The following is a 19,476-nucleotide window of genomic DNA, read 5'->3' on the forward strand; positions in this document are numbered from 1 at the left end:
ATGCACCCCCAGCCCATCCCAGCCCACCCATCTCCACCTCATTGTCTTTCCACTTACATTGTAGAGAGATGCCACAGCTTCTTGGTTCCCTGCTTCAATCTGTTACATTCTTCACTATGATTCCAGTCTCATAAACATGGAGTTTTAAATTACAAATCTTAATGTCATTACTGGCCTGCTAAAAACAACTCCGTGAGTGAGCAATGCGCAGGGAGCATGCTTAGTTCCTACGTAAGGCCCTGGCCCCTGCACACATCCCTTCCTTCACTCCAAAGTGCAGGGCCCTTAAAGCCATTGTATTTAAAGTTTTTTGAAGTGTGCATACATAAAAATGCTAGTAAATATCTAAAAATAAAAATATCTCTAATTTTGAAAGCTTTTTAAAAATTGAAGCATTGAAATTTAGATAGTCTTTTTAATTGGTAACTTTGTCAATTGTCTATTCAGCTTCAGTAAGCTCTACTCTTGTTCCAATTTCAACCTTTGAATTTGTTAAAATTCTTAAAAAGCTATGAGATGATTTTATGCACTAATTCCTGTGTTTAATTCTCATGATCTAAAAGAGCTGTGTTTCCAAGGGTATTTTCTGATACGTATTTACTTTGAAATGTTTGGGTGTTCATTTATAAGTGTTTGAATCAGTTTGACTAAAAGGATGGACATTATAATGAGGAATCTTCAATCAGATACTTTAAGGCCTCTTGGCATATTTTATAGGCTTAACTTTTCTGGTTTTGAGATTTCTAGATGGGCCCCTAGCAGCCTCAAACTCAGAAGAATGTGTTATGTGTTTCAAAGGTTGTATCTTTCAATTGGTAAAGTTAATTACAGGACAGACAACTGATTAGATCTGTAAACAAACAAACAAACAAAAAACCCAACAAATTGGGGGTGGGGGGAATTGTAGAAAACACAGTGAGAAACCTTGCCAGTGGGGAACCAGGACTAGATGCAATCCTGCCGGGAAGGCTCCAGGAATAGTTGATATGAAAATTTACAGGGAAAGAACTCCTTAGTCCTCAGGTTTGAATACCAGATCAAAAAGAGGTACTTTCTCCCCCAGGCAGGGGAACAAGAACTAACAGACCTAGGAAAGGCATGTGCTAGAGGAACAAACGGTTTGTTGGTACACTCCCTCTTACTGTTGAATCTCTAAGTGACCATTGGTTGTGGTGTCAAAAAGTACACCAGTGAGTAAAATCCTACAGGTGGTATCACAGAGCTAAACATAGATACTTTGTTTTCGAGAGTTCCAGCAGACCTATTGTATCCATTAAAGCTAAAGTTTAATAGTAAACTATAGGTATGGTTTATTCAGATTATTAAGAGCAAAATGTAATTCTAAACAATTGGCAACTTTTTTTTCATTTTTTAAAATTATATTTTGACAATCTTTACATAGTTAATTACAGTAAAAAGGTTCAAGGGCTACAGGAAAGTGGGTAAGACTATTATTTTTTCCATATTGTTTCCTTCATGTTTAAAGGGGGGTATTAAGGGCGAAGGCTCACAATTGGCAACTTTAACACACTTAAGAGAATTCTCAAGTAGCTGTTACAAAAGCTGTTTTGTTTTATAATATGTATTACCTGATATACATGTACATGTTTATGTAGTCTATCTTAATTGGCTTACAGATGAAAATATTCATAAATGTGAATTGCTAAGCTAAATCCTTTTGAAAATAATGTATGGAAACACAATTAAGCTCTTGGAGAGGCATGTCTGTTTCTGTTTTCTCAGGACCTACAAAGTCTGTTCAGCTGAATGGTTCTGAATGTATTCAAATGGACTTACTACTCAGGACTTCAACAAAGAGAAGACTTTCAAGTGCCAGGATGTACATCAAACACCTGACGACTTCTGCCTTCTATCAGGAATCACAGGATGGATCCCCTACTGCTGCTGTTACCCAACAGCGCCCCATATTAGCAGGAAGTAGCTAAGAGCAGACGAAGACACCCCTCTTCCCTAAAAACTTTTGGGGTCCATCTCTGTTTGGAAATGTAGGAGCCAGATGGGATGATAGGCAGTTGGGGTCTCTGGTTCCTGATAAAACTGACTTGTATACATGTAACATCTTAGCACTATGAGATTCTTGAATGTTAGTATTTTCAACAATACTTGTACATTGTTAAGTTTGTCTTTTTGAATCTCACCAACCAGCTTGCTGTCATCATTATTAAGGTCAATGAGACCCTGGTGCACCTCATGTCGAGGAAGTTATTCTAAATGGCAGTAGACTGGCAACACGGATGTTTAAGGAATGGAGCGGAGTCTTAGCCTTGGGACTGATGGTCGTGGCCATGATTGCAGTACTGTTTCCTCTTCTCTGCCTCCTATGCAGGCAACAAGCCCGGGGGGCAGGTCATCATTTGACAAACCATGATGGCCTTGGCTGTGGAAAACCCTAGTGCTCAGTCTGGTTGAGCATGATGCGTAATGGGCAGCCAGAGACGGGTAAGATCTGGCAGAGCTGATGACCAACCTAAGACAGGGATCCTGCATGCCCCGGGCAGGCTCCCCATGATGGGTAAGGCATCAACTGACTGCTGGACAACCTAAGATGGGTGTCCATTAAAAAACGAAAAAGAGGTGAATATGCAGGGCCTCATATCCCAAGGGTTAATTCCACAGCTTAGTTTGTTTCTCAAGGGTTAACAGGGTGTGTAATCTTGGCCTGATACATTTAGCCCCTGGCTTGATCACAAGTTCCTGCTTCCCTGCTTCCCATTTATCAAGATGCCCCTGGGGGAATCTTAGGAGTTGCTTGAACATTGGAAAAATACTGGGAGGAACTAGAGAGCATAAAAGGCAGACTGCAGTTCAATAAAGTGGCATTCTCTTTACGAGAATGACCCAAGGTGTAACCCTAGTCTCCCCGTTCAGCTCAGGGTACATGGCAATGCGGGTGTTGCCGACAGCAAATCACAAGGATGGGGACAGGATCGGGGTGCTGTGCCTTTACAAAAGCTGATCCCAGGCTGCCACTGGTTCCTTCACCTGCCATCTTCCGAGAAGCACTCACTTTTTAAAAATTTATTTATTTTTACTGAAAGGCAGATTTACAGAGAGGAGAGACAGAAAGATTCTGTCCGGTGATTCACTCCCCAAGAGGCCGCAATGGCCAGAACTGAACTGATCTGAAGCCAGGAGTCAGGAGCTTCTTCCAGGTCTCCCAAACGGATACAGGATCCCAAGGCTTTAGCCAACCTGGACTGCTTTCCCAGACCACAGGCAGGGAGCTGGATGGGAAGGTGGAGCAGCCAGGAAATAACCCTGCACCCATAAGGGATCCTGACGCACACAAAGCAAGGATCCGAGCCACTAGGCTACTATGCCGGATCTGAACCACTCATTCTGTAAGACTCAGGTTATACAATATTTTTCTGAGGAGCCACCTGAGCCTTCATGAGCCACATTCCCACTCAAAGCCCACAGACACCTCTGCTTGAGGTACAAAACTGCTTCACCACCCATGCCTCTCTTTGTTGGTAATACACTTCATAAGGATGAAAACTCTATACTATGACTTCCTGATTCTTCAGCATTTAACCACTGAGGACTCAGCAGACACTGAATAATAATTGGTCAGTGGGATTAAGAAATTAAAAAGTGGACAAATGAACAGATAATCAGCCACACATGGAAAATTATTCCTAATTTTCTCAAACCTCATTTAGAACTGAGGTAAAAAATACTCAGTAAACAACAAATAAGTCCTTAAATGATTCCTCCAATTTTGTCAATTGTATTTCAAGGTATAAGAATGTAGCAATTTCTAAGCAAGATATCAAAACTGCAATGCATGGTGGTATAATTTTTTAATGCTACTAATGGTATCACTATTGCTATACTGTTAAAGCAAGGGCAGAAAGTTCACCTTATTATTTTAATTCAGCTTTGGGCAGGTACTGTGGCACAGCACAGTCCTAGCCTGTAACGCTAGCACCTGACACAGGAATGCGCATTCCCAGCCTGTAATGCTAAGATCTGACACGGGAATGTCCGATCCCGGCCTGTAATGCCAATTTGAATATAGCTGTTATGCTTCAGTTCCAGCTTCCTGCCAACGCATCCAGGAAGCCAGCAGATGATGGTCCAAATATGTTGAACACTTGCTCTAGTGGGGGCGACCCAGATGGAGCTCCAGGCTCCTGGCTGTGGCCTGGCCCAGTCCTGGCTGTTGAAGCCACTTTAGCAAAGGAACCAGCATTGGGACCTCTGTCAGTTTTCCTTTCAAATCAGTAAATCTTCTTGTTTACTGAAATTCTACCTAATCAGATATCCTAGACACTCCACATGAATGATAGGTATTCTTCTTAAACAAAAAAATCACTAACACTTAGCAACTGATCACTGTGTACACACATACAATCACAAACCTAATGCTTGTCTATTACACTCAGAAGTAATGTTGAATCTATTAAACTCAGAAGACTCAAGAATTACATTATGATTTCACAACTACCTTGTCACTAAATTGCAAAAAAAAAATTGTTTCTACTCAAATTTTTAAGTGATCATACTTTCCCAACAAAATCTTATTTTCAGACTGGTGGGAGAGCACACGAATGACACTCAACAGTTCTAACCAAAACTAAAGCCAGGCTGAACCTTGGGCCTGGCACAGCATGCTGCTCAGGATGCCTGCGCCCCATCCTGGAGCTCCGGAGTGCAGCTTCCTACTAGTGCCAACACTGGGCGGGCAGCGGACCCCTGCCACCCCATCGGAATCCCAGGCTGAGTTCCAGCTCCTGGCTTTTCCTGACCAAGCTCTGGCTTGGGCAGGCATTTGTGGAAGGAACCAGCAGATAGCTCCATCTCTACCTCTCTCAACTGAAGATCTGAACCTATATGAACTTTTTCCAGAGCAAAACCACCATAGACAACCTTTCATCAGATTTTATCAGACCTTCGAAACACCACAAAAATTTACATTTCAATGATAGAACAGTCAGAAAACGTTTGGCAAAATGTTAAACCACCACCAAAGAAAATAAAACTAACCTTCACAAGGATATAACAAAAACAACGTTAACAAACATCCAAGCCATGAGTACAAAGCTCACAGCACTCCAAAACACATGTGGGCAGCAGAACACACAAAGTTCATCACTGGAAATATTTTAGCTTATTCTAAATTTTCTGCTGCACAAGCAATTTACGTATCTCCATTTATAACAGTAAATGTACATAAAATAAGTAATTAACACTCAATTTTAGAGTTCATTGCAAATTTAAGAGTGAAATATCCCAAATTCAACAGAAAACTATTAGATGAAAGTTAGCAGGTCAAATTATTAGTCTGTCTAAAAACATTAATCAACAAATTTATATATTTGCTAATATAACTAAAGTCAAAAAGATTTTTTAAAACTTCACAGGCGAGACGGAAGGGGAAATTCCTAAGTCTATGCAATGTACCATGAAAATAAACAGAAGAGAAAAATAATAAAATAAAATTCAATTAATTAAAAGAAAAACCACGTTCCCTCTTCTCTATTGAAAGTTGCACAGTACTTACTCTAACACTTCATAATTGGACTTCTTTTCCAGCGCATTGCCCCTCATCTCCCAGTAGGATCTCCTGCAATGAGCGAAGACATACAGGACTCATGTCTATGTTGTTGTTTAAATGATAAAAACTGGGTTGAGATGTAGTTAAGCAAATCACATGATTCAGAATTCAAATCTTATGCAACATTTTACTGATAATTTTTATGAAAAATAGCCAGAAATTCCACAAAGAAAAAAAGTAATGAATAAAACCAAAACACAAAGTTAGCAGCTTACCGAATTTCTAGACAACCCAACTTCAAAGCGATTTCCTGGTCCACCTGATCAGCCACCTCTGCCATGTAGTCACTCTTCACCTGCAATCAAACACGGTGTGTGAGGCGTGCTGGTCCAACCCCGCTGGCCGACTACCTAACACACTCGTGCACCACACCAGATACAGATAAAACGGGACCTACGAAGACACGCTCAAAGAGCCCGTGACTAACGTAGTGGGACATAAAGAAGCAAATATAACATCTCAAGCAGAAGGTGTTTTACTGCCTCCCATTCAAAGAAAAAGAAAATAACCTCTATTTCCACGACTAACAGCAAATGAGCCCGAGTCCACCAGCAGTTTCACCCTCCAAACAAGGGCAAGAGGGACTGACATACTACGAAACTCACCTCACCCAACAGGTTTCACCTAACCATCAATTGTAAGTGATTAAACTGCAAAGTAATAACATACCTGAGGCCTAGCGGAAAGAGACGAATCTAACAGAATTCTAGAAAGGCCTTCTGAGTGATGAATATGATTAGGAGGGTGGTGGACAACTTTACAGATGAAAAATGTACAATCTCCTTACAGATTGGCATTAACGGATAAAATATGTAACTGACTTTGATTCGACAGAGCTCTCATTTTATTCCTATATTTTTATCTACTTGAAACACAGATCTTCTGTTTGCTGTATCACCCCTCAAACACCTCCAACAGGAAGAGCTGGCAGTGGCCTAAGCACTTTCACCATCTTACTATGTCCCCCAGAATGCAGCCGCAGGAAGTGGATCAGAACTGGAGGACCCAGGACAAAAACTGGCACTTGGTATGATACACAGCCATCCCCACCTGTGGTGACCAACAGCATGTCCCAGGAGCCAACACTGTGGCATAATGGATTAAGCCGGCCCCTGCAATGCCAACATCCCAGGATGGGCAGCAGCTTGAGTCTTGGCTGCAGCACATCCAGTTCATCTCTCTGCTAAAACCTCAGGAAGCAGAAGATGACGTAACTCCTTGGGTCACTGTATCACGTGGAAGACCCAGATGAAGTTCCTGCTTCCTGCTTCAGCCTGGCCCAGCCACAAATGTGGCCATTGGGAAGTGAACTAGCAGATAGAAAAAATTCTCTATATAAATCTGTGCTTCAAATAAATAAGTTATACACACATGTATGTGTTTACTTTAATGACTACGTATATTTACTTGTTTAAAAGCTTGCCCCAGAGTACTCACTCTAACTATAAAAAGCATCCCACTGGCCTTGTTAGTACATCTATTTTACAAAAAAGGACACTTAATCAAAACATGAATTCTATTAAAAAGTTATTTTCTCTTGTTATGTAAGCAGTTTTACACTTGTCTCAACACTGCCTCTTTGTCCTCAGAGGCTCAAGCATTTAGGGCCTGGCTCCTTTACAGAGAGAGTATACTAACCGTTGCCCCGGTCTCCATGAACACCATCTCCTGGCCAGCCAGACTCCATGAACACCATCTCCTGGCCAGCCAGACTCCATGAACACCATCTCCTGGCCAGCCAGACTCCATGAACACCATTGCCTGGCCAGCCAGACTCCATGAACACCACTGCCTGGCCAGCCAGACCCTGCTGCACAACATCTCCATCCCCACATCACACCAACCTAGCTAAGTCTGCCTCAGGCTTCATGGTTCCTCACAACACTCTTCTCTTTCAAAAACCCAATGTTCCTTGTGCCCTATAACCCTGCACTGCAGTGTTCAGTTAGAACAGTCTCTGCTGAACCTATATCCTCTTTTTCTGCGCTTACTGCCGGGCAGCTGAAAAAACATCAGGGGAACCTTACCCACAAGTCTAAAATAGCCACTTAAAAACATCTGGGAATCCAACAGTACTCGTCTCAGAAGTTCCCCAACACGTAATTTCCTTCTTTTTTCACCAACATACCATATCTCTTCTTTTTTAAAACAGATTTATTTATTTTTATTACAAAGTCAAATATACGGAGAGAGGAGGAGAGACAGAGAGCAAGATCTTCTGTCTGATGATTCACTCCCCAAGTGAGCGCAACGGCCGGTGCTGCGCTGATCTGAAGCTGGGAACCAGGAAACTCTTCCGGGTCTCCCACACAGGTGCAGGGTCCCAAAGCTTTGGGCCGTCCTCAACTGCTTTCCCAGGCCACAAGCAGGGAGCTGGATGGGAAGTGGAGCTGCTGGGATTAGAACTGGTGCCCATATGGGATCCCGGCGTTTTCAAGGCGAGAACTTTAGCTGCTAAGCCATGCCGCCGGGCCCCATATCTCTTCTTATACAGAAGTTACAAGGCATTAGACAGGAACTCTCTTCAGCTCAGCAAAGGGCTTAGGACAGGTGTGCACACTCAATGGACGCGCTCCTTCTCTCAGGGTGGGAGTGTTGCCGTGCCTGGCAGCTGACAGTGTGGGCCACTGCCTCTCAAGCTCTTTCTTTCTGCATCCTTACCTGGGGATCAGTACTGAATCAATGAGCGGGGAGCATGAGAAACAAAGTGCCCATTCAAGCAGGGCACTGTGTAAATATTAACTTCTGTGTTAACACTGACAAGCAACACATCCTCCTGTTCCTTATGCATAGCATCACACATCGCATTAACTTGAACTGAATCACTCAATATGCCACGAAAACAAAACAAAACAAAACAAAAAAACTGAGGCTAGTAAGCACAAAAACCAGGGCTGGGGCACACCTGGTACAGATTAGGGGTGGTGCCCACTAGGCTGCTATGAATGAGTATCGGACCTAGGCCAGGCTGGCTGTGCTAGGCTGCAGCATCCATCAGTCTGCACGAGGTCGATGGTGAGGGTGGGGCAGAACTACTAGGCTGCTGCATCCACTGGTAAGTGCGGTGTCTGGTGGAAGTGATGGAATGAACTTGACCCTGTACTGGCTGGTGCAACAAAAAAGTCTGAGGTCACCCCAGACACGTATTCTAGGGGAGTTCCCCGCACTGGACTCGGACTCCGGCCACAGGGAAAGAGCAGAGGATGTGTGGTCAAACCTTGGAGCGCCTCCCCAGTCGCCTGAAGCCCGTGCCGTGGACAGATGCTCACAGGGAGGACAGCCAGCTCACCCGGGCAGCAAGGCGCTTGGACTGCCTAGCTGGAGCACAACCCTCCTGGCAAACCAACTTCTCGGGTATCAGAACTACTCCAATAACACCCTTGAACACTTCCCCACACCGAGGTACCTCAGTGTCATTCACTGACCACCCCACACCCCACGTGCTGATGCAGTACGACAGCAAGCTGCAACCTCTCCCACTTTTCCTCTGTGAATACAGGATTTAAAACAACTGAAATATTTATCCAACCATCTTCCTTCATATCAGACCTTCCCAACCCTAACCAGAGGCCCACAGTCCTCTCAACTGCAGAAATATTTAAAAGAAAATGAAAAAAGAAGAAGCTGCAGGCACAAGATGTTAAAGAACTAAACAACTGAAAAAATCAGTGCCCATTAAATTTCAAACCCTTCAAAAAAAGGCTTGCTTGAGCACAGCATGCCATGAAAATATATGGTTACACATAAGACTGTCTCTTACATGCTTGCATCAGCTATCACAGATTTTACGAATCCAAGAATAAGTGTCAATCAGGGCCTGGTGCAGTGGCCTTGAACGCGCTGGTGATGGCACACAGCGCCGGTTCTAACCCCAGCAGCTCCGCTTCCCATCCAGCTCCCTCTTGTGGCCCGGGCAAGCAGCACAGCAGGGTTTAAGGGCGAGAGCTGAAACAGAAGCTCCTGGAAATGTTTAGGTCTGGCTCTCCGGGGAGTGAGCCAGCAGATGGAAGATCTTTCCCTGCCACTCCTTCTCTGTAAGTTTGCCTTTCCAACAAAAATAAATAAATCTTAAACAAGAAAAATTGCCCAACTCTGCCTGACATTCCCTGTAGGACTTCAGCCTTCACACAAGAGAAGATACTGCCCCCTCCCCCAAGAGCTGAAACCCACGCAAGCTTTCTGCCTTCTGCTGTGCGGGCGGCAGCAAGGAGCATTACTGCCACTAAAGAAACTGACCTTCTGACCTTGCTCTGGCAGATTTAACCCACAATGCTCGTCCGTGGCACCAGCGGCCTAGACTCACACAGGAGGCATTATTTCCATTTGCCACTGAAGGTCAATGTGAGTCGTATCGAATTCATTCACTAAGCTTGCGTACTACTGTGCTGGTACATGGATAATCTTTTTTTTTTTTTTTTCCTTTTACAAAGTCAGATATACAGAGAGGAGAGACAGAGAGCAAGATCTTCCGTCCGATGATTCACTCCCCAAGTGAGCGCAACGGCCGGTGCTGCGCTGATCTGAAGCTGGGAACCAGGAAACTCTTTTGGGTCTCCCACGTGGGTGCAGGGTCCCAAAGCTTTGGGCCGTCCTCGACTGCTTTCCCAGGCCACAGGCAGGGAGCTGGATGGGAAGTGGAGCTGCTGGGATTAGAACTGACACCCATATGGGATCTCGGTGCGTGCAAGGCAATGACTTTAGCCACTAGGCTACCGTGCCAGGCCCTACATCTGTAAATCTTTATAAGACCAAGTTGAGAGTCTCCAAACTTGCTATAAAATATTGTCATTTGGCAGAGTGGTCTCACTTAAACAAACAAACAAACACCATTCTGGGGCCTGAGGCTGATCCAGCTAGTTGCTGGGTGACACGCAGGAGAGGACAGCTCTGCCCGACTTCAGCTGCCTGCTAGTTCAGACTGGGAAAGGCAGTGTAGAGCTCAAGTACGCAGTATAAAGTCATTTTCTGCTTCTTATGCAAACCCTATCAAGATTATATTACCATTGCTGGCTCTGTCAGGAATCTCTACATAAGACACACTGGCTGATATTCAGACGTGATAGCTACACTTGGTTAGTATTACCTTTCCAATAATTTGCCTGAGGGCTGGTGGCTGGTACTGGGATTAAGCTGCCAGTAGGGACACCGGCACCTGATGTGGGTCAGCCCAGTTCATTTCGGATCGTCTACTTCTCCTTCTCTTCTCTTTCCTTTTTTCTTTCCATTTTAATAGATGTATTTGTTTATTTGAAAGTCAGAGTTGCAGAAAGAGACACACACAGAGAGTTCTTCCTAGGTGGCCACAATGGCCAAGGCTGGGCAGGCAGAATCTAACAGCCAGGAGCTTCTTCTAGGTCTCCCACATGGGTGGTAGAGGCCCAAACACTTGTGCTACCATCCACTGCTTTTTCCAGGCCATCAGCAGGAAGCCTGATCAAAGGGGTAACAGCCAGGACACAAATTAATGCCCACTGGATACCACCACGGCAGGTGGTGGCTTCACCCACTATACCACAGCACCAGCCCCCACCCTCCCCTCCTAATCCAGTTTTCAGCTAACGCATACCTTGGGAGGCACGCAATGGTGGTTCAAGCACTTGAGTTACTGGCACCTAAGAAGCGGATCCAGACTCACCTTCAAGTTCCTGGCTTCCCCTTGGCTCTGCTCTGGTGAAGGTGAGCACTTGGAAAGTAAATCTGCTGAAGGAAAACCTTTTCTACCTTTCAGGTAAAATACAAATAATAACTTTGCTCAAGCATATAAAAGTGTCAAAAATTCAGTTTCTTTCTTCCTGAGATAGGCCTTACATCAGGGTTAGTTCTAAGTAAACACGTGTCATGAATACAACTGACATTCACAGAAAGCATAGTAAAGCATCCTTTATACCTGCTGATAGAAGAAATTCAGAGTTGGCTTGTCTTCAGTAAACTGGTTAAGAAATCCTTTCGGCAAATAACGAATTCTCAATTCGTATCTAAAACATAATTCACAAAATAGAACAATTAGGAAGAAATAACTCACAGACAATCATTATACAGTATTACTGTGACAGCAGAATTAACAATTGCTTTGGGAAATTATTTTTAGAATAGGGAAAAGCAAATTTAATTTTAAATAAAATTTTTTTATTTTCAGCACAGGAAAAAGAACTTCAGTGTCTCTGGTATGTTACGGCTCAGGGTGCTGCAGGGGCCAGCATGCCGGCAGGCTACACCCGCGGCTCGCTCTGCACCCCGACCGTTACACGCCCATCGCCCACAGGCTTCCACTCTACACTGCCTACAGCAAACCTGCCCTCGCGCGTCTGCTGCCTCCCCTTCACTCATGAACCTATGAGAGCCATCCCAGCGAGGGGCTGCTATCTGTCCCTAGCCAAAAACACACCGCACTGTATGACACGCCCAGTTGCCCCACAGTACTTCACTGATCAATGACTTGCTTCTACTTGGTGACAACTAGTAATAGTGCTACTATGAATAATTTTATCTTATCCATATTTTCAGCATAAAAAATAATGCATTTGAAATGCTCAAGAAGAAAAGCTTCAAGAATGATTAAAAAAAAAAAACCACTCTCAACGAATGATCTCTTAACATTCTTGCTCTGGGTGTCCACCCTGCGATTAGCCTTTACGTCTTCTGGTAACACACATGCACATTTCTGCTGCGGACACACCTGCTGTGTAGCCACTGTCTGCAGGGAACGTATCCGTGCGCTGAGCAGGCCCTGGAGAGCGCAGCAGTGTGCAGAGGCCGGCAGGGACGCACCTCCGCGCTCCTGCTCGCCACGCATGGGCGCACTCCAACAGCACATGCTGACCTGGATTAGCACTTCCTTTATCTCTACATGTTGGTCGGTTATCTTCAAAATACTATTTCGCAAAATGTTTCTATTTTTTTCCCACTGCATTTGTTTTTCTCTAGTCACTCTTTATGAATTGGACCATTCTTTTATATTCTGCATATGTATATAACTTCCTTGTTATAAACAGTAATTAATTCCTCCCATTCCATGACTTGCCATTCTTAATGATTACTATGCTCTCTTCAGAGAAACTAAAGATCAATTCAAGCCTCCATGGCATCGCAAGCAGAACAGTGACTGCATTCCTACCCAGGCTAGACACCAGGAAACTGACAGCAGGGATAAGGAAGATGCCAGGGCAAACAAGATTTAAGTGCAAGACGTTGAATGAGAAACAGCAACTGGGTTCAGGAGCTGGCATCGTGGTGCAGCATCCCAAGCAGGCGCCAACTCTAGCACCAGCTGCTGCATCTCTGATACAATCCCTCTGCAATGTACCTGGGAAAGCTGCAGAAGACAGCCCACGTGCTTGGGCCTTACCAGCACGTGAGAGACCAGGAAAGAACCTCGCTCTCCTGGCTTTGGCCTGGCAAGCCGTGGTCATTCAGGAACAGAAGCACGGCATGGAGGATCTCTCACCACCCGCCCCGCCCTCCCTCCCCCCACCCCCGCCAACTCTGTCTTTCAAAGAAATAAAAACCTTTTTTGAAAAAGTATTTTCAAAAATTAACCAAGTTATTGCAACAATTCCATACCTCATGGTTGTAGGAAGATTAAGCAGTTCTGCATCAACCCAACAGTGATCAGGAGACAGAGGGTCAAACTCAGAAATCACGTAGCGGAATGTGCAGAGAGAAGCCGTTTAAGGCTTGACAGCACAGGCTCTTCGGTAGAGCTGGTTGACACAAACTAGGAAAGACCTCCAACGCGTGTGCAGGGGGCCAGGGGGCGGGGCTTGGTCCCTGCTTTATGCAGGTCAGTCTAAGAAAAGCTACATAAAATCCCACTAAACTTTAGTTGCAGATTGTCTAAAGTATAATCATCATTCCTTTTTCTTAAAAAGATTTGTTTCTATTTGAAAGGCAGGCTTGGAAAAAAAGGGAGAGACAGGGAGAAAGAAAGATAGGTTTTCCACCCACTACCTCACTTTCCAAAAGGCTTCAATACCACAGCTGAGCCGATCCACAGTTGGGAGCTGGGAGCTTCGTGTCAGCCACCCTCCGCTTTTTCACACCACACACAGGGAGCTAGACTGAAAGTGGCACCTATATGTGATCCTGGTACTGGCAACTGGAAGACTAGAGTGCTACACCACCACACTGGCCCCTTCTTTGTTCTTAAAATTACAAAATCAGGGCCTGCTCTGATGGCTCAGTGGCTAATCCTCCCTTTGCAAGTGCTGGGATCCCTTATGGACACTGGTTCATATTCCACCTGCTCCACTTCCCATCCAGCTTGCTGTATATGGCCTGGGAAAGCAGTAGAGGGTGAACCAAACCTTGGAATCCTGAACCAATATGGGAGACCCAACAAAGACTCCTGGCTCCTGACTTCAGATTGGGTCAGTTCCTGCCACTGTGGCCACTTGGGGAGTGGATGAAAGATCTTCCTCTCCTTCTCTCTGTAAATCTGCCTTTCCACTACAAATAAATAAATCTTTAAAAACTACTCATTTATTTAAAAGGCAGGGCATAAATCTTTAAAATATTTCTCATTTATTTACAAGGCAAGGCTTGAGGAGGTGGAGCAGGGTAAGATCTTCCCCCAAGCACTGGAGCTGGGCCGGGCTGAAGCCGTCACCTTCTTCCTCGTCTCCCACTTGGGAGCAGGGGCTCAGCACTTCTTTTCCAGGGACATTCCCTGAAATTCTGACCTGGAGTGAGTCAGCACCACAGGAGATGCTGGTACCTCCAGTGCTGGCTTTACCAGTTCTGCCACAGCAGTCCCCAAAACTACCTCGTAATTACAAAGGAGAAATGGTACTTTATGGTGGAGAAACCTTGATTATCCGCAAAATGAATCATATTGTCTCATGAACTTTCTGATATAACACACTGAATCAACACCCTGATCATCAAAAATTTAAAAAGGCAAAACCTTTATGTAACCAAGAAGATACAATCAATGTCAACTTTAGGAGCAAAGCCCAAGAACAAGGACACAACTCTCCATCACCAATGAAGAACAACAACAAAGGCCTGCTACCACCCTCGAGACAGCATGTGAAATGCAGCAGTCTATGGCTAGGGCCACCAGAGGAATGGTAACTGTCGCCCTGCGCCTGACACAGCCTCTTGGCACACAGTGCTGATGCCTCCTGAGCCCAGCTGTGGGAATCTGACGAACATGCGAGTAGATGGGGGAGCGTGTGCTCTCCCTCCCCGCCCCGTTCCTTACTTCCTCTCTTTTCCCTCAAAAAAATTAATACATACATTTAAAACAAATTTTTAAAATGTTAAGTCTGGAGTATTTCCTTCAATTCATGACTCTGTGGCCAGAGTGATATATACGCATCATTTATTAAACTGGTAAGAACAGATACTACACTTGATCTTAGCCAAAGGGCCAAGAAGTGATGCACATCATTTATTAAAACAATGAAAACTCGAGACAATTTCCTGATGCCTCAAAGTTTCTATAATGAACGATGCTAAAATTTAAAAGCAAATTTCAAAATCAATTATATTGAAAGGGATGAGGGACTATGAAAGCTTACTGACCATATTTCAAAAAATATCTGCATAGATGAAAATCAGTATTGTAATCACAGCAGCAGAGCCAATGAAAGGCACCCTCCCACTTAACTGTGTCGTTCTGAAGAATGAGCTAGCTCTGACAGACAAGAGCAGAAGCTAAGTGGTCAGAGCCTGCTGGGACCTCGCAGTCAGGGCAGCCCAGATGTTCAACCAACAGCTTCTCAGCTGATCGACTCATTTGGTTCTCATCTATGATGGAAGGAAATAACAGCACCTCTTCGTTATTCCAGGCTTTTTGAATTTCAGTTTGGGCTGGCATGAAGTCACCGTTAGAACGTTGCCCTCTCATACTGGAGCAACAGTTCAAGACTGCGCTACTCCACTTCCCATCCTGCTTCCTGTTGATGTGCCGGCAAAGGCAGCAGGACAAGGCCCAAGTATCTCTGCGCTGAGCCCCACCATCCATCTATTCTAGCATCCTGGCTTCAGCTTGGCCCAGCCCTGGCCAGGGTACCCATTTAGGCAGTGAACCAATACATAAAAGATTCTCTCTCTGCCCGGCTCTTGCCTCTCAAAAGCATTTCTTGTTTTCTCAGTAATCTATATTGTACAATTGTATGATCATAAACAAGTAAAACTAAAAATGAAGTAAATAATAACAAAAACAATATTGTAAAACCTGAAATTTTTCTGTGATTTTAACTGAATGTCAATCATTTTAGCTTCTTATGCTTGTTTATTTATTTGTATTGGAAAGGCAGATTTAGAGAGGAGAGTCAGAGAGAAAGATCTTTGGTCCTCTGCTTCACTCTTCAAGTAGCCATAACAGCCAGAACTGAGCTGATGTGAAACCAGGAGCCAGGATTTTCTTCATGGTCTGCCAAGCAGGTGCAGAGTCCCAAGGCCTTGGGCTGTCCTCTACTGCATTACCAGGCCACAAGCAGGGAGCTAGATGGCAAGTGGAGCAGCTGGGACACAAACAGGTGACCATATGGGATCCTGGTGCATGTGAGGTAAGGATTTAGCCACTGAGCCAACATGCTGGGCCCAAGACTAAATTTTTTAAAAACACGCATATGATGAAAATCAAGATGGCAGAATAGGGTAAGGACATGTTTAAACAGAGAAACATTAGCCGGTGTGAAGCAGAGAGGGAATATTCCAGAAAATAGGAAAGGACAGAAAGATAGCACAGGGGCACCTGGAGACTAACAGACACAGGAAAGCAGCAGATACAATGGTGTGGTGTTGCAGTGACTGATACACCAGTGGCATTCAACGAACAGCGATCTGAACTGCACCGGCAGTTGGAACTCTACCAGCAACAAGGTAGGAAGGGATATTTACTGGGAGTTCAGGAGGTGAACTCAGACAAAGAACTGTTGTCCTGTTGGTCTGTTTGATTTGACCAGGAGCAGAGACACAGCAGCAGGTACCAGTCAGGCAGTGGGTGAACAGGAGATTTCACTGTGCAGTCCACCCCCTTGAGCCCAATCAGGAGCCATTTTGTATAGGGGGGCAAAACCTATGGGACAGGACTGCACGTACACTGAGCTGGAAGTGAACTCATTTCTGGTTCAGTGAATTCTACCAATGTGGCATCCTACAGGTTCCACCCAAGATAGGCCTGCACAGCACTCAAACCTGATGGCCAGCAGATTAAGAACTCTAGTATAACACAACAGCAAAACAGGTGCCATCTGTACAGTGTGACAAAGGCTCTAAAACTGCAGGGACAACAGTAACCTGCACATGCACTGAGATGGGAGCGAACACACTGAGCTCAGTGCATTGCACTGGTTCCACAGGGAAAATAACACCGACTATGGCATCGTACAGATCAAAATAGATCCATGTGGCCCTCAGACCTAACGCCCAACAAGCTCCAGCAAGAGCAGCACCACCAACAATCTATTTGTATAGGACACCTGGTGTCACCTAATCCTGACACTTGCTCCAAACGGAAGTGGGAGGAAGGTTTTACAGACAATAGTACAGCCTCAGCACAACATCACCAGAGGTAGAGAGTGGTGAGCCAGGAGCTGGGGTTAAAGAGACATTGGTGGAAGTCTAACAAAGAAACCAGACCTGGAACTTGCTGGAGGGAGTGGCAAAAGTGACTGCAAACAAAGACCTGTGTGCCAACCACAATAAGTAAAATTGAATTGTAGATCAGAGAATGACAGAGCTTAGAAACCTGCCCCAAGTAGAAGAATCTGATAACCAGAAATAAAATCACCAAGGATAAAAGAGGAGACAAAAGCACAATGAATATTACTGAACACTCCCCTGCAAACGAGAAAAACCCTTCACCAACCTCAACGTTCACTGAGGAAGACATCGAGAAAATGGGGGGGGTACAGAATTCAAAACACTTGTTAGAAAGCTTCTTATTAACAAGAAGCATGCAATACAGAAGTTCAAAAAATTTTAAAAAATATGTCAAACAGGAAATGAATCAAATGAAAGCAGATGTATCAGAAAAGAATACAGTGGAGCAAATTAAAAGTACAGTGGAGAGTCTCCAAAATAGAATGAAGGAGGCAGAAGAATGAATCTAAAACTTAGAAGATATATTCTGTCACCAGAAAGAAACAAACAAAAAGCTGGAAGCAGAGCTGGCTCAAGCTAAAAAAAAAAAAAAAAGAGTTCAAGAATTAAGAGATACTATTAAAAGGCCAAATGTAAAAGCTTGTTTTTTTTTTTTTTTTAAGACTTATTTATTGGAAAGTCAGATATACAGAGGAGGAGGAGAGACAGAGAGCAAGATCCTCCATCCGATGATTCACTCCCCAAGTGAGCGCAACGGCCGATGCTATGCTGATCTGAAGCCAGGATCCAGGAACTTCTTCCGGGTATCCCACTCAGGTGCAGGGTCCCAAGGCTTTGGGCCGTCCTCGACTGCTTTCCCAGGCCACAGGCAGGGAGCTGGATGGGAAATGGAGCTGCTGGGATTAGAACTGGCACCCATATGGGACTTAGCATTGGCCATTGCGCTCACTTGGGGAGTGAATCATCGGACGGAGGATCTTGCTCTCTGTCTCTCCTCCTCCTCTGTATATCTGGGACTCCCATAACTTTCACATTTGGGGCCCAGCGCGTTCAAGGCAAGTACTTTAGCCGCAAAGCCACACGCTGGGCCCCAAATGTAAAAGTTATGGGAGTCCCAGAAGGTGCAGGGAGAGAAGCTGTGTTGAAAAATGTATTTAATGAAATAATAAAACAAAATATCCCTAATCTGGAGAATAAATTGGGAATTAACAAAGACCAGCAGAAACTATAGCTCATGGATCGTTACTTTTTTTTAAATTTAGTTTCATCTCTTCAAAACACTTCCTTTCTCATTAAATTCTGCACCGACTCATAGATCGTACAGCAGCATCATTTTCTTCAAGATTATTTTCTTTTTCATTTCTTCAGTGACACATCAGTCATTCAGTAGCTTGTTATTTAACTTCAAGGCATTTTTAATTTCTATTTTCCTTCCTGTTGTCGATTTTGTATTGTGGCTTTTCATTTAAGGGGATGTATAATAACTGTGTAATGGAGACTATCATATCCAGATGTGAGGATACAATGCAGCATGCATCTCTACTTCCTGACAAAGACGGACTCCCAATGACACTGTTTACTATGCTGGACTCTTCCACTGTCCATGCCTGCAATGATTGACATATGACAGTTTATGAAGAACTATAGTAATAATATAGGGGACTTCAGCATGGGAAGAAGGGACCTTGGGGAGCGGGTAAGGGAAATCCCAAGGCCCATGGAACTATATCATAAAATGATAACGGTAAGAAGTATATAAAAAAAAAAAAACCCATGCATATGGAATGTCATCCCAAGACACACTAGCGTATCAGAATACAATCTAAGCAGTCCTCAAGCATGATTATTCATTCTTTTGTCCTCTGTAAAAAATGATGCCTGCCTTTTCTATAAAAGATGGTGTTTTCTCTGGTAATGGTCTATGGATGGAAAGCCATCTCGCTCCAGTGAGGAGTTTCAAACAGTGGTAAAGAGTCCTGCCTGCAAGTACAAAGCAAACCATCTCCTGAAGGCAACACAGTTTTGCTTTTCTCTCAATCTGAGAAAAAGAATAAAGCTTTCTCGAGGGACAGAGAGGGCCATCTCTCAGACCTCGTCCTCAAAGCCTTAAAGCCTCCAAAAGATCAGTTGTATCTCATTAGCCGAGGCAGATGCCAACATACCAGAGCATACAGAGCACATTAACTGTCTGAAATTTAAGTACATGCAACATCCTATTGATCAGACTGATACAAGGGTCAGGCGTCGTGGGGGAGTGGATTAAGCTGCTACATGCAGCACCAGCATCCCAGGAGTGCTGATCTGGGCCCCAGCTGCTGTGTTTCCAACCTGACTTCCTGTCA

At 44.3% G+C, this 19,476-nt stretch overlaps 1 protein-coding gene and 1 pseudogene across 19 annotated transcripts in view; both read right to left on the bottom strand.

Annotated features, from left to right (window-relative positions):
- The window catches only part of LOC121161895 (focal adhesion kinase 1-like), a 206,462-nt gene that overhangs the window by 96,014 nt on the left and 90,972 nt on the right, over positions 1-19,476 (bottom strand). For 18 of the 19 annotated variants that reach the window (XM_040988561.1, XM_040988562.1, XM_040988560.1 and 15 more), the window contains 3 exons: positions 11,469-11,556; positions 5,797-5,876; positions 5,528-5,590 (listed from right to left, as the gene is read on the bottom strand). In XM_040988561.1, coding sequence (XP_040844495.1) covers positions 5,528-5,590; positions 5,797-5,876; positions 11,469-11,556 — 231 coding nt within the window. The remainder of the gene's footprint in view (positions 1-5,527; positions 5,591-5,796; positions 5,877-11,468; positions 11,557-19,476) is intronic. The other variant, XM_040988559.1, reaches the window with a different exon arrangement.
- On the bottom strand, positions 14,730-14,963 carry LOC121161909 (annotated as a pseudogene).

Source organism: Ochotona curzoniae, unplaced genomic scaffold (genome assembly GCF_017591425.1).
Source record: "Ochotona curzoniae isolate NIBS_2020 unplaced genomic scaffold, NIBS_Ocur_1.0 contig_4917, whole genome shotgun sequence".
Classification (NCBI taxonomy): domain Eukaryota; kingdom Metazoa; phylum Chordata; class Mammalia; order Lagomorpha; family Ochotonidae; genus Ochotona; species Ochotona curzoniae.